Source organism: Oppia nitens, unplaced genomic scaffold (assembly GCF_028296485.1).
Source record: "Oppia nitens isolate AA-2021 unplaced genomic scaffold, nextdenovo-longstitch-racon4-pilon3 scaffold3_pilon_pilon_pilon, whole genome shotgun sequence".
Taxonomy (NCBI): domain Eukaryota; kingdom Metazoa; phylum Arthropoda; class Arachnida; order Sarcoptiformes; family Oppiidae; genus Oppia; species Oppia nitens.
The window spans coordinates 7,380,593-7,397,245 of record NW_026533221.1 but is presented as its reverse complement, the minus strand read 5'-3'; the positions used below and the strand labels follow the sequence as shown (position 1 = coordinate 7,397,245).

Sequence of the window (16,653 nt, the reverse complement as noted above, 5' to 3'; positions counted from 1 at the left end):
TATGTTTAATTTATTAACCACACAATAACACAATTTACAAATAATTGATTTGTAATACGAGGTTAATAATAATACACTATATTTTAGTTTTAATAATTATTTTCTAAAGTGTTTTAAATTATTTCTACAAATATTTACAATAACTTCAGAATCTTTTAAAAGCATATAATTTAAACAATAAAATAAAACTAAAGATTTGCAATAAATTTACTTTCGATACCACATCTGGTTGTGATTCATACGTTTGATTTTCTTCTGTAACTGTAATATACCATAAAAGAGCGCTTCTGCAGATGGAGGACAACCTATTGGTGATAATATTAATTAAAGGATATGAATACATAAAACAATTCATCGGATGAATACCCGGCACATAAATATCTACGGGAATAATTCGGTCGCAGCCGCGGACCACTGAATACGAATAATGATAATAACCGCCGCCATTGGCACAACTACCCATCGATATGACCCATCGGGGTTCGAGCATCTGGTCGTAAACACGTCTCAATGCGGGCGCCATCTTATTGGTCAGAGTTCCGGCCACAATGATAACGTCTGCCTGACGCGGACTCGCTCTGAAAACGACGCCAAACCTGTCCATATCATAACGGGGGGCTGCGATGTGCATCATTTCGACAGCACAACAGGCCAGACCAAACGTGAGTGGCCATAAACTGTTTTTTCGGGCCCAATTCAACAAGTCGTCCACTCGGGCCAATGCAAACTCCGCTTTAGACGTCGGCTTTGGGAACGGAGAGTATTTGCCTTTTCTATCCAAAGGAAGTGTTGACGGATTCTTTCTGATCTCTTCCAGATCTTGTGACTCAATATTTCGGACCTGAGTTGTGGTCAAAACCAAAGAGTTTTGTTTGCATTCAAACAAAGCCCGAGTAAGTGAACGACCGATTCGACCGAAACTCACTGATTGGACAAAACAGTTGATGACATTCAAAGACATATCAATCATTTAAAAGTGTTATCAAATTGAGTGACAAAACTCACCTAAATTTGCCATTTCTTGGTCTTCACTGATATTATGATATCTTTTGATGAATTTATTGTAAACAATGTTTGCTTTGAAATCAATTTCAACACAAATAATGACTAAAATATGTTTCAATAGTTAAAGCATTAAATGATTGGAAAACATGTGCTATAAGTGGATGTCTTGTGAAGACATCAATTGATTATTACATCTATTATTGAATTTAATTATTAATACAATGATGAAGAAGAGGAAGTCAAACACATTTATCATCACTGATATGACTGACAATGAATGTCATAATAAAGTGGTAAATGAAGAACTAAAACAAATGACTGAAAAGCCAAACGTTGAGAAATCTTTGCAAAAACCAAACAAATCACAGAAAACGAAGAAAAGACAATCTGGTGACCAAAGTCTGGACATTAAACAGACAGAAAATAGTCGTTTAGAAAAACCGTTTAAAATAAATAAATTTTGGGAGAAATGTATGGAAAAACGCAAAGAAAAAGGTTTTACAATTTTGCCGCAAAAAATTGAAACGAAGATATATCTGATGAAAAAAGCTTTGAGACGTAAAAATCTATCCGAAGATGAAATCAGAGATATTGTACGCAAAAGACGTCGTGATGAAGAAATGAAGTTTGCGAAGAACTCGAAGGTATGCTTCAAATGTCGACGATCTGGACATATGGTCGCTGAATGTCCACAAAACAACTCTCCGGATGTGATCAATATATGCTACCGTTGCGGTTCAACGGAACACAATTTGTCTGAATGTCGTCAAAGTGGTGAACATTTGCCGTACGCCATGTGTTTCAAATGTAAAGAGACGGGACATATATCTCGTGATTGTCCACAAAACGAAAGGGGTATTTACCCGAAGGGTGGCTCATGTAAGGCCTGTGGATCTGTCAATCACTTAATCAAAGATTGTCCGATGAATGAAAAAGGTTTGTATGATAACTAAATTTAATTATATTTATTTTAATTAAAAATCTTTATTGATTCAGATAAAAAACTTGAACAAGAGATCACTTTAAGTACATTAGACACTCATCAGAGTCTCGACGCAGACTTATTGGATGTGAAACCTTTGGACATTAAAATGGAAAAGAAAAAAGTGGTTTCATTTTAAATAAATAAATAATATTTTAGTTTATTTTTATAGAAAATTTTATTTTATTTATATTCAATAAATTGTAAACTCTTTGAAACAAATACAGTATAAAATGATTAATTGTATCTCAAAAAATGCAAAAATTTAGTAATAATAATACTGTATAATGACATTACTGTTAGTTTGTTAGTAATGGATATAATGATTTGAATATTACGATTAATATTTATGACATATTTTTCATACGATAATAAAATAATGACAAACTGATTGATTCCCATTTGATAATTAAACATCTCATGACATTTTATTATCAAATTTATAAAAGATTTTAATTAATTATGAGGTATATTATAGGTTTATTTGATGGTCAAATTGAAACAATTGCATTACCGGAATTTTTAATTTAATTGTACTATTTTTAATTTATTATATTATAGGGTAGTATTATAACTAAATTTGATATTTTTTGCATTTTTATGAGAGACACTCTTTCAATATACATAGTGTTAGGTTATAATTAAATTATTAATATTTATAATAACAAATTAAACTTATAATAAATATTTGTACATAAGTATCAACATTGTTTTAATTAATGTATACTAAAAAATGATGATCATATTGTGCATCCCTTATATTATATATACAATATATTAAATATTTTAAATACTGTAAATTGATTTATCAAAAGATTGCATAAATTCATAAAAATATATATCAATTGAATTTTGTGTTTAAATAAGACGACGGCATTTGTGCGGCGTTTGGCTCAAACTGACAAACAGATTGCCAATTGTGGCCATTATTGCAACAGTCGGTCTCAAATAGGGAACAACAGACACACTCGGCGGTCGGTTTGTGAGAGTCGTCCACATAATGACAGCACTGATTGGGCTGACAGTCGACTTCCAGTTGCTGTTGTTTATCAAACATTGTATTCGGAAGGCTATACCTATGGGGCGACTCATTGGGCGATTCCAATGCATCCCTTCCTTTCATATCAATAATTAGCGTTTGCTTTGCATTTGTCTTACATTTTCTATTTTTGTGGACAATTGAATAGTAATCAGAGATTTCCGGTTTAGGAATCGACACGTATTTATATTTAGTGTCTTCTTTGCATTGGAAGGAAGTTGTCATCGATTCCGTGCTTTTGTTGAAAGCCTTAATTCTCAAGTGATCTTCAGTAGAGTTAAGACTTGTCATTTCAGCTGAGGTCATATCCATTGGTTCAGAAATTCGTTTACCATTTTTGTTAGTATGAATTAGTGCTACTTTTCTAAATATATTATCCGTATGTCCCGGAGTACGATCTTCAGCGGTATTTTGATTGAATCTCTTTTGCATTGCTTTATATAGTATAAAGACGGCCAAAATGCCGGCCAATAGCAGTATTACAGATATAACAACAGTGAACACAATAGGAACCACTTCGTTCTCTTCACTGACATTGTTGTCCAAATGTTCAACTGCTATGTGAACCGGTGAGTGACCTGATATATGGTAAACATTGTTTGGTAAGCCATAGGGATCGATATCATACTCAACAGCTGTAGTTCCGGCGCTATTCTTCATAATTACTTTAATTTTATAGTTTTTATTTGGTTTAAATTCACTGATAATAGCTGTTTCAAGAACTGAATTAACAAATAAAAGATTCCATTGATTTGTTTCCATTGGTTTCCACTGAACGATGGGATGTGAAGTGTACGGACATCCGCCGTCCTTCCAGATGTTGAGATTAAGCTTAACTGAAGTCGAGTTAATGCGATTTACGAATGACTTATATGGCGGTGATATCGGTTCCCTTCCAAGTGTCCGCACGTTTAGTATGTCTGATGGACTACTTTTACCATAACTATTGACATTAATCACATATATTTGATACAGATTTCCACACAACAAGTGCTCGATTGAAAACGTCTTATTGTTGTTTAGGTTCTCATCAGTTATGATATAATATTTCCATTCTTTACTTACACTACTTCTAAAGTATACCTCATGAGCCTTAACGGGTAGCACTTCCTGACCCCTTAATACCCATTTAATGATTATAGAACTGGTGGTAATGTTAACCACTTCAACAATTGGAGACAATGGATAATTAGAATTGGAATCTCTTCTAATGTTAAGCTCATAAGTGATTGCATCAAAACCATGAATATTGGATACAAGACACGAATAATTTCCGGAATCGTTAAGAGTTGTATTGGATATTCTTAAGGAGCCATTCATCAAATGTTGAAGTCTTGGATTTTTTGTATGACTAGTCATTTCAAACACAATACCATTTACTTTCCATTTAATTTCTGGTTCAGGAATACCAACTGATTTACAGAATAGTTCTACATTTTGTCCAATGGTTTCTTCAATTTGATCATCAAATGAGACTATTCTTGCAGAAACTTATAAGAATACAAAGTTAGTTAGATATTGATAAACATTATTCAAGAAATCTTACTTTTAGTGGCCATAATCACACTAACAATAGTACTGCTTCCTCCTTCACCAACAGATGTCCAGGCGGTGACCCAAAAGTTATATCTATAACCTCTTATTAAATTTGAAGTCTTATGGTAATTGAGATGTGAAGGCACTGTAAAACTATTGACCTCCTCTTCATTCGAGCTCTTCCTATAAATGGCATACTTTCTAATGACACCATTTGGTTGTTTTGGTGGTTTCCAACTAACGACAACAGAGTCGGGTCCCGATTGAAATGCTTTGATAGTGTCAACTAAAGCGGGCAAATCTTCTTGAGTCTTACAGAATACTGTGGTCGACGGCGAATCTCCGACATTATTGAAGGCAATGACAGACAGCGAATAATTTGTAAACTTTCTTAACCCATAAAGTGTTAGTTTGTTTTGTTGAGCCGTTACTTCATTTTTCATTAAATCTTTGGTATCAGAATCAGTTGGTCTATAATAAACTCTAAATCCCTTCAAAACTCCATTAATGTATTCGTCGGGCAAACTGTTCCACGATATAGATATACTTTGAGGTGAAAATGAATCACATGAGACACCTGTCAGAGCACTCGATGGTATACTTTCTCCGGTTCGCACAGTTATCTCATCAGATCGGGGACCGGCGCCCACATTATTATACGCCTGAACTATCACTAATTACATCCATATATAAAGTAAATAAAGGAATTAATTTTATATTATTATCACATTGAATGCAATCACAAATATAAATAAGTTTTAATGGGAAATGCTATTTGATTTAATGCTTATTAAAAGGTTTGTCCATTAAATAGATACCTGAATAGTATGTGTAAGGCCTCAATCCCTGTAATATTAGTGAGAAAGCATTGCCTAAATCCGGATTGCCTTTTATTTGAACAGTTTTATAGATAAACGGATCGTTTGTATTGAGAGCTTTATATCCGATATAAAATCCTTTCAGCTCTCCATTGATTTGATGTATTGGTGGTGAAAACCAGTCAACCTTAATGCTGTTGGCATCGATTGCCATCAATTGGACGCGTGTTGGAGGACCTGATGGCGACTCTTCTTCTGTTTGAAACTTAATTTCTTTTGATGGTCTACTTTTGCCAACACTATTAATACCATACATTACAATAGTATAGTGAGTGGACGGTTGAAGACCTCTAAGAACAGTTGAGCTAATGTTGCCAAAGATACTGTGATTATGCAATCGATGTAATGTTTCATTATCTGTATTCACATATTGTATCACATATTCACGTATCTCATCGTTTCCATCATAAGGCCGTTTCCACGACAGTGCTATTGTTTGGCTTGATTTAGATATAATGCTAATATCTTGAGGCGCTTCCGGAGGCTCTTTGACTATCACTCGAAATGTTTTGACGACTGGACTTTTCAAATATTCATTAATAACAATACATTTATAGATTCCTGAATTACTGTGCGATACGGACTTCAATTGTAACATTGAAATGACTCCCTCTTTATTCACTTCGTCTTTGATTAAATAATCAGAATTATGTGATAATATTTTGTGATTATTGAAAGTCCATTCAACGCTTATTGGATGATCTCCTATAATATTAGACACCAATTCAAGTGGATGTTCTTGAATGACACTTATATTTGTTAAATCTGACGACTCTTTGAATTTGGCCGGAATGTGAACAAACAGTTTGACTAAAGTACTCAAACCGGAACCGATGCCATTAGATCCTTGACATAGATATTGACCTTCATCTGCTTCTTCAACATTTGCTATCCTGCAAAACCAATTCAAAGTTTTTTAATATAAACTTATAATCGATTTTAGCTAATTATAACATTAATTAATACTGTATCATCCTATTAATGTCAGTTTTTAATTTTAGAAAAAATGTTATCAAAAATTAAACTTAAAATGAAAATTATATTATAATTTGATTAATAGTTAATAAGATTATGATTACAATTTTAAATTAAGTTAAGCTTATAATAATAAGATATTTATTGTTTAGAAGATGTTTATTGATGTAACAATGAATTGTATTTTTAGTGATTTATAAATATTACGATTAAACATAGTATATATATATTAAAAACCAATAAACTAATATCTAAGAGATCAAAGTAACAGACAATACATTAAACATTAATTATTTTTTATATTTGTTGGATAAGTTGATGGTATGGTATATAACTTACTTAAGCGATCCATTTTGGAAAACTTGATATTTAGGTCCACTCCTTATCAGGAGATACTGTTGATGGACTGCCATTGTGTTGGTTTCACCATTAAACGAGTCTTGCAGTCGTTTCCAAGTGATCTGAACAATGGGAAAGCCATCAGCAGAACAGTCTATTCTAACAGCATTTCCTTCAACTGTGTCAGTATTTTTTGGTTCAATTATCCACTTCGGAGGCACTGATAATACAAACGATTAAACATTAGTTTTTCAATAAAGAAAATACAATACACAGTCTCATCATCTAATGGTATGACTTGTAATGCATTGTAATTGTTATGAACTTTATTTTGTATTTCAATAACGTTTCTTAATCTATAAGAATGTGTAATTTTCAACAATATTTTTCAATTTCTAGTATTGAAATCTCAACTAACATTCATTTGAATATAGTTTACATTTGAGAATTGCATACAAATTTATTTGACAAGTTTGACGGCAATATAAGTCAATGGTTTACTATTAATAAAAAATATTATATAGAGAATAGTGGTTGATATACAATATATTTTTATATTATAAATATATTAGATCTACAAAAATTGGTTCAATTTTTCTAAACTGCATTTCAATTGGCAATGTTTTAATATAAACTTACAGAAAAAGTGAATTTAAAATTCACAGTATATTTCAATATTTTGTGAATATTTTTTATGTTTTATATAATATAGTATAACATGTTAAATGTGCATTCAATTGTAAACGCTATACTCTGTAATATTAAAATGTACTGTATCATATGTAATACTTATATATATATATAATCTACAATATACAGTATAACTGATGTTAATAATAATAATAAAAGATATATCAAATAAAAATGTCTGAAAAGTAATTGAATTAAACTATATATAGATTTTAGTGTAAAACTATAAGTAGAAATTCATAAATTTTGAGATATCTGAAAATTGATAAAATATCTTTTATAAAATTTTCATCAAATTATTTGATTTAAATAAAAGTGACATGGTCAACTAAAAAATTAATGATACTTAATGTTGTTTTTACATTTATATTTCTACATACACATTAGACTTCTTATAATTATAGATTGTAGTATAGATTTTTAGATTATAAGTTTTATAGATTTTTCAAAGTAACTAATCAATGTTACTTTATTAAATTAATTACAAATTATCTAAAAATAACTAATTATTGTTTGATTATTATTATATTAACACATAATATTTAGAATATATATATATATATATATATTAGATAATAAAATTTAAATAATTTATCAAATTTGAATTTTGTTCAAATATTTGTCAAATATAAATAATGTTATAATGAAATAGTATTTATATTATTAATTTTATAATAATTTGTTTTCATTTCATTAATTAATTCTCAAGTGTTTTGAATACAAATAAGAGATTGAATTGTAGTGAACTTGAAATCTTATAAATTTAATTATAGCTCTCAAAACATTTTAACAAGAGATCAATGTTTTTCTAATATTATAAAAGCATACAAAACTTAATTAGATATAAACTGTCAAAACTTTATATTATATATAAATTTTATATTATAGATATGGGCAGCAAAATAATGGATATAACAAAATAGCTCTTAACATAAAATAGGCTTATTATATCATATTAATAATTCATAGTAAATATAATAATTTTAAATAAAAAATAATATTAATTAGCATAATTATTATAAAGGAAATTTAATTTAAATATTAATTAATATTATTTTTGCTATTTGAAGTATTGTCTCAATTAATTTTAAACAAATGAACTGCAATTATGAATTAAAACATAAAAATTATTAATATTAATATTATTATTATTTGGTAAAATTTAGAAGTAAAAAGCTATAAAATAACATATTTTATTAAACGTTTTACTAATACTATATTACATAAAACTAATCAATAAAACGTTTTCTCAATTGTATTCAAAAATATATAGCAATTTTGTCAATATTCTCATTATTACTCTTTATTATGTATGCAAACATTTTTATATATAATAAGATATACATTTTTAAATGTATTAAAATCAATTTTTTCTATTTTCTTCAAATATATCTGTTTTTCATATTTGGTATATATATGTATGAAATGAAATATTATTGATATATAAATCTGCACCAAATAAGACTTATATGACTTTTTATATCAAACTTAAATATCGGGTTTTCAGCACATAAAGTATTGTACATTATATTATTGTATTGACTATTTGGTAAAAATATGAGAAATCACTTGAAATATAGTGTGAATTCAAATCAAATTCTTTTAGCGTTTATTTTATTCATTTGAGTGCAAAAATAAATAGTGAAATACAGTGAAAGTTTCAATACTTCGGCACAAAATAAACGAAAGTTCAAAATAATTTCAAACTTTTGTTGACTTTATATAAAAACACACAGAGAGTGAAATCCATGAATTTCATCAAATTTAGATTAAAATTTAATGTATAACTCATTTAATGTGTGTTCAGAGAAAAAGGAAAATATATTTTAGAAAACTAATCATTTGACAAATATATGATATAATTTTTTAAGTAAAAATATTTAATATTCTAAACTAAACTTTAAATTTTCATTTATTTTTATATATCACACATAGAAATACTTTATCTGTATATCATTTTATCAAATAAAATAAATGCATAATAAAATATAGATAGAGATAAATAATGTTTTGAAACTTACCATTGACTACAAGATATGAATTGTAGCTAACAGTGGCCGCTTCATTGGATGCCACACAACTGTATTGATTTATATTATATATAAAATTTAAAAATGATTAACAGTTATATATATTATATATATATTCAGTATACTGTATATAATTAGTTAAAAAAATTAATTTTTATATAAAATTCATCAGTAAATGAGTCAAAATAATAGACATTAATGTTTGTCATATATTACTGTAATATATGATTGCTATGTTATTCTGAAATTATTTATAGTTAAATTAGTTTTGCGTTTTAGTGTTTCGTTTAACTTTAAATGCATAAAAGGTTGAAAATCATAAGCTATGATTAGGGTATAAAAAATAGACTATAAGTGTATTCAAATGTGACGAATGGGATGACAGGTTTAAACCTAAATTATAGTACCAGTGGTTAAGTCTTTTAATGCCTTACCTATAATTCCCATTATGTATGGCTGAAAGGTTTGCTATGGCGAGTGACAAGGAATAGGGATCCACTTCTTGAACAGTTATGCCATCATCTCGAGCACCAGTAGATAATAACTGTTCATCTTTATAGAACTTTATGCTAACCGGCTGATCTCCCTGTGCAACATTACAGTAGATCCTAGTTCTCATTCCAGCCTCTAATTTATTATTAAAACTAAAGCCCTCAATGACAGGCGGTACTAATGAGAACAACAAAAATTGATTTTTCAATTTAATTTATAAATATATTAGTTTTACTGAGAAATCATAAATATTTTAAACAAATAATATTTGAATGCATCGCAAAAATAAATAACATTTATCTAAACAAACCTTTAACTTTCATTTTGAACGACTGCTTCACAATATCGGAGTTTTTCTCACCGAAAGCAATGCACGTATATATGCCTTCAAAACAAACATTTGGGAAAAAGAGTTTAACATGAATTTTACGGCTAATTTATTTTGGACACAAAAGTATAAACATTTATATAGTTTTTATAGTTTTTGGTTGACAATTACCGGAATCACTTTTGTCCAAATGTTGGATCTCAAGAGTTCCGTTTGCCTGAACTCGATGGCGATGATTAAGCGGCAGTTTTTTGTCATCTATAGGTATTTACAATAATATTTTTAAATATAATTTTAATGTTAAATTCAAAAATTATATATAAATAAATAATAATAATAAAACTTGTTTTATAATAAAATTATAATAACTTGTTTTGTATATCGAAACTCCACATTTAGTACAGTATTGTATTATATATAATATAATCCTGTATACTATGTATACAAAAAACTAAATGAATGAATGAATAAAAATGTGAATAATTTGAATGAATAGCTTTGAATTTCAAATAAAAATACAGTAACTTATAAATTGCATTAAAATTTCTCTCTCTCTCTCTCTCTCTCTCTGATCCAACATTTCTTTTTAAGAAAAATACCACAAATTAGAGTCAAATTTGACGTTTCATTTATTATAGTCTAACGTTCATTGAATGCAATTCTCATCTCATTTACAGATAGCGAAAAGATATAAATATAAAATTTAGCGAACAATACAAAAGATTTTATAAAAATGGAAAACAAATGCTTTTAAAAAGATAACAATTTTAAGATTTATTTGTTGACAACTAATACAAATGCTTTAAAACAATTATTAATTGCAACGATTTTGGTTAAGATATTAAACATTGTAAAAATGATATCTTTATTCACAAGTTTTTTCATCTTTTTCTACTAAAAAACAATGAAGTTTTAGTAATATTTAACTTTTAAACAATTAAAACACATTTGTGTACATTTATTTAATATTTAGTATCTAATAGTATAAAATATGCAAACACTTATTTTTTAAATATCTTCAAAAAATATCTTTAAATTATTTATAATAATCATTATAATAATTTTTATAGAGCTTGTGATTTTAAAAAATAATAATATTTAAATTAACTTAATTTAATAAAGTACTCAATAGTTATTATTAAATACACTTCAAATAAATTAGATTGTTAAATTTTTCAATAGTTATCAACATAATTTTAATTTATAATATAAACTATGATAGAAAGAATATTTAATTTTATATAACTAATTTGATTATATCATACTTTTAAATACTTAATTAATTGAATTTTTATATTAAAAATATTTTCTGTATTTCTTGACTCTAATTATATCTAAGAAATGTTTAATAATTCATTATTAAAATGTAAATTAATTTTAATTGAGTTATTTAAGAAAAACGTGTTTTGAGATAGATTTTATACTTCATAATTAAATATAACTAAATTATCTAAAAGTCATTTCAATTTTTAAATTAATTTCTTTTAACACAAATTATTTTTGTATTAAATCTTTTAAAAACTTTAATAGTGGGTAATTGATTATATATTTTTAAAAAATTTTGATAAAATTTTTTATTTACATTATATAGAATACTGTATATTGCAAAACAATACTCAATAATAACTTTTATTTTTAAGCATATTTCTTCTAAAGATTGCCTTTCACTTTGAGTTTAATTTTTTACTTTTATTTTTTTAACAAAAACTATTATTTTTTCCAATCTATAAATAAAAACTATACTTTTTAAGAATTTAAAAAAATAAATGTTAAGAAAGATAGTATAGACTTCAAAATCAATCACAAATTATTGGAATTTATGTAAGTTTTGGATGACTTCTCATGGCTTCTCATCCATCAATTTAACAACAAAACGGACCTCAAAATCAAATTTAAAAATATGGATAAAAAAGAAATGAATTTAAAAATTTTTGAAAAATCATCAATTGGTTTAATGTATTCAATAAAACATCAACAAAGTATATATAATATTATTAATTTATTAAATTCAATGATTTTTTTACTTCAAAATATCTTTTTTATTTAAATGTTTACATCATTTAAAACTCGAGTTTGTTATAATAAAATGTCTACATTTTGCATATTAAGTGTTGTGTGAATTATAATACATTCTGTAACACATTTTTTCTTAACATTTTTTTACACAAAATATTAAATCAACAAATATGTAAAATAATGTTTAGTTTTTAAAATAATATTTTAAAAAATAATTTGCCTAAAATTAAATTAAAAAGTTCATTTACTGCATTTGTCGTTAACTACACATTTTTTTATATTATAGTTATAATAAATTAAAAATTAAAAAAATTATAGTTTTTATTTAATATACGGTATAATGGGTGCTGTTTTTTACACTTTATTTAATTAAAATAAATTTCTCGTTTAGTTTTAAAAAGTGAAAATCATTTAAAATGACACGAATTTCAAAAAATTTCATCAATTAAATATTTTTTCTTTTATAATAACCATTAATATTGTAGCTGTTTATTTTGATAGTTATAAAAAATATTGTGTAACATATAAATCACTTAAAATTAATGTTTGTATTGATTTCTAAACTGTTTTATGATAAGTCAGTTAAGTTATAACAATGCAAAACAATAATATTGCAAACCTTTATGCCATTCAATGAGTTTGGGTTCATCACCGACTGTCGGACAATTAAGTTTGATATCAGTCATTGCCGTTAAGTTTTTGTTATACATGGGTCTTATTTTTGTAGGTCCGGCTACTCTTATGTTGGCTGAGTGTCGGGTGACACCAGCTTTGTTACTGAGGACACATTGATAGGTTCCCCCGTCAAACACTGATTGGACAGTAATGTTTAAATAACTAACAATCCTATTTCTCTCGACGATATATTCATCAAACTAATAAATTGGAAAATAAAATACTTATTAACTAATATAATAAAAACAAATTATATATTTAACGAGTTAGTGAGTAAAAGTAATAGCAATCAATCAATCAATAAATTTAGTTACCAGTGCTTTATGTAGAGTATATGGTTCTTGTTTTCTATTGTCGAGTTCAGTATTATCGACAAACCATGTAATCATTGGGATTGGATGTCCTGTGCCGACACACTTGAGAGATATCTTATCGTCAATTCTAACGTTGTGATCGTCAAACAGTTCAATAAAATAGGGTCGAAGTAGACCTATATATTGATGGGTTTGTGGGATGGATGTAGTGGTAGGGATAAAGATGTCTAAGTAATGAGTTTTAAATAACATTTACTGCAATACCATACCATCCATACCATCAACAATTAATTGAGTGCTATCTATAGCCGACTCTTCACCAGAATTTAATGCCAAACACTGCCAAATGCCTAAACAAGAAATATATATTATAGCAAACAATCTAATGATTGCCTATTTATTTAATGGCAAAACAAAATCAATGTTTTTCTTATTACAATAACTACAGTAATACTACAGTAATATCACTAATATATTAATTGTAATTTATGTCTTAAAATATATCATTTATTAATGTTAACAGAATGTCATAAACTAGTATTATAATAATAAAAAGTTTTATAGACTGTGATTATTGATTTTATTTGACATTAATATCTTTTTAAAAATATAATTGCAGTACATAACAAATTATGTTATTATATTATATATCATAGTTTGCATTGCATATACTGTAATTGTAACTGATATGTGATTAATATAATTAATTGTTAGGATTATATAAACAATCACATGTAAGACCATTTTCAGGAGCCTTATAATCATCCCGTGGGACAACCTATGCCTTATATCTTGAACCTAACTGTGCCACTCATATACGGCTAATCCCTAATAAAAATCCAAATAAAATGTGTAACTAAGCAATGATGTGCAGCAATACCACAGTCAGGATTGAGTTTGAAATGTTGATCATCTTTGAATTACTTCAATAGACTAACGGTGTCAATGCATTGGCAATAATAGTGTAAATGTCAGATACAACTACTATTAAGTTGATATATACTTGAAATGCACTCTATATATATACAGTGATGCTGTGAGGGCACACATCATAAGCTTTTGATAGAGAAACGTATGATTGTTTGGTGTACCCATTCATGGCATTCACATCACTATAATACCATTTACTCCATCAATGTCTATACTATGCTGTTTATACCGTACTATCAATATCTACACACAACACACACACACACACACACACACACACAAGCTCTCACTCACTCCTAGCTATCAATACTTGTATAACAATTTACTCCTTTTCCCAATAGGATAACTATTTATGTAATAAAACTAAATGTAAAGTAATGTTGGCTAATGTCGGACCTTATGCTTTGCCTTTTAAGCTAATAAACATGTAAAGCATTAGATGTTTATAAGTCATACACACCCACCCATTCATTTATTGCTATCATTTTTATCCAATTTTTTGTTGTATCATTTCTACTGATAACACAAATGTTGTTTCAAAGCAATACAATGCAATAACTATTAAATGCCAACTCTCTCTCTCTCTCTCTCTCTCTCTCTCTCTCTCTCTCTATTACTTGCTCACTCACTCACTCACTCACTTATTTATTTGCTGACTCACTCACTCACTCCCTCTCTCACTAGAACTTTTCATTGCATTCATTTTGATTAATAATAGTTGCGTGAATTGACAATTTTGTATAAAAAAGTGTTTGATGACATACCCTCACACATATATACTAAGTTACTATCTATTGATATGTCGTTTTGTATTAAAAAAAAAATTTCAAATGAGATTTTTAGCGTATGTTTATTACAATTGAAGCATTAATTAAGATTTAAATGATTGCTTTGAAAGTTTCAGTAAACGAGAAGTTTTATGCAAAAAAATAATACAAAAGAATTGAATTGAAAGAATCGATTGAATTAAAGTAATCAACAAAAGGCTTACAGTTATAGCCAAATGCCGTCACTTTTTACCGAAGGCTTTATTCTAATTAATTTACGACAAAATATATGCATTTAATTCTACTATCTATACAATGGTCTACACTATACTATATATGTATAAATTTTATTGAAACATAATATGTTGTCATATATTGGCAAACGATGAGAATAACAAAGACCCGGTTCACGAATATACATCATATATAGTATATATGCTTATTGTATATTATATGCTATCTATAAGTTATATAAAATTTAGTATATATTATACTTAATATGTGAAATCCATGAGCCGTAACTATACATCTCCTTTGTGTACATCTCTATTACGACCATTTTTCTGATTAACTATTATTAGTCAACAAAACACATGAATCACATTATAATAGAGTGAGTGAATTACATACAACTGTTGTACATATATTGCACTAAATTCATCAGATATGACTGTCTATTATGAATATTTACTCATATATGTTATATAATATAAAGTATAATATATAAATGAACATAATTGAAATGTTGCTCTATATTGCATATAAAAAGCCAGTCATATCCATCAGGTTCACTGCCTAACCCCTAAAATTCATAAATATCTTATCAAACTCAGGGCATAAACTTTGATATTATCTTTTAAAAGGGCATAAAATTCTAATATATATTCCCCAAAGCTGTAATATTTAATATATATAAAAATATATATATAAACTTAAATATATAATATTTTAACTTAATTGATAAATTTATTAAATATATTTTTATTAGTTATGAATAATAGATATAAAAATAGTAAATAAATTTAGACAAAAATCCCTTTAATATAACTTATAATATACTTAATCTTTTATTAAATTTAATCAATCAGACACATCACTTAGTATATCATCTATTAATTTCAATATTAGTACACTCTATATATATATATATATATACCTGTATAATACAGTATAAGATTAAAATTAATAGTTAATAAAAGTTAGTAAATTGTGTTTGTGTGAGAATAAACAAATATTTAATATTATTAGTTAGTTTTAACAAACAATAGAATAATAAAATGGTTTATAATATGAAAACTTGAAATTTGTTAGAAAATTGTAGAGTTGTTGAGTGATTTGAATTCAGATCACATGAGGAACTCCTAACATCAATGATTGTCTATTTCAGTCCTCACTTGTCACACATTTTTCCCTTTATAATCAATTGGATGTCTTTATCTATCTGTGCCAATACTATTCAATAACTGTGTTTTTTGTTGTTTTTTCTTTCTCTAACTCTATTATAATGTTTATACGTATGTATTAACAGTTATTTCTCAAACAATTTATTAGACAAAAGTTAACAGTTATTCATAGATCGTCTTATAGTTTATATTTGGTGAACATTTTGGAGCCATAGTAATGGCATGAAGTGTCAAATATTAATATTATAGTTGAC

The 16,653-nt window shown here is 27.1% G+C and overlaps 3 protein-coding genes across 3 annotated transcripts; 1 reads left to right on the top strand and 2 right to left on the bottom strand.

Annotated features, from left to right (window-relative positions):
* Positions 1-187: 187 nt before the first annotated feature.
* Positions 188-1,092, bottom strand: LOC128958910 (NADH-quinone oxidoreductase subunit B-like). The gene is made up of 3 exons (XM_054304871.1): positions 1,006-1,092; positions 367-924; positions 188-305 (listed from the first exon to the last, which is right to left on the bottom strand). The coding sequence occupies exons 1-3, from the start codon at positions 1,016-1,018 to the stop codon at positions 208-210; spliced, it is 669 nt and encodes a 222-aa protein (XP_054160846.1). The 5' UTR covers positions 1,019-1,092; the 3' UTR covers positions 188-207.
* Positions 1,093-1,207: 115 nt separating this feature from the next.
* LOC128958060 (zinc finger CCHC domain-containing protein 9-like) lies at positions 1,208-2,126 on the top strand. The gene is made up of 2 exons (XM_054303876.1): positions 1,208-1,941; positions 2,002-2,126. Exons 1-2 carry the CDS (start codon positions 1,227-1,229, stop codon positions 2,124-2,126), a joined length of 840 nt encoding a protein of 279 aa, XP_054159851.1. The 5' UTR covers positions 1,208-1,226.
* A 620-nt stretch (positions 2,127-2,746) lies between these two features.
* On the bottom strand, positions 2,747-13,578 carry LOC128958574 (cell adhesion molecule DSCAM-like). The gene is made up of 11 exons (XM_054304451.1): positions 13,569-13,578; positions 13,300-13,475; positions 12,930-13,185; positions 10,466-10,552; positions 10,277-10,351; positions 9,909-10,143; positions 9,466-9,524; positions 6,755-6,974; positions 5,381-6,333; positions 4,573-5,235; positions 2,747-4,516 (listed from the first exon to the last, which is right to left on the bottom strand). Exons 1-11 carry the CDS (start codon positions 13,573-13,575, stop codon positions 2,829-2,831), a joined length of 4,419 nt encoding a protein of 1,472 aa, XP_054160426.1. The 5' UTR covers positions 13,576-13,578; the 3' UTR covers positions 2,747-2,828.
* Positions 13,579-16,653: the final 3,075 nt, after the last annotated feature.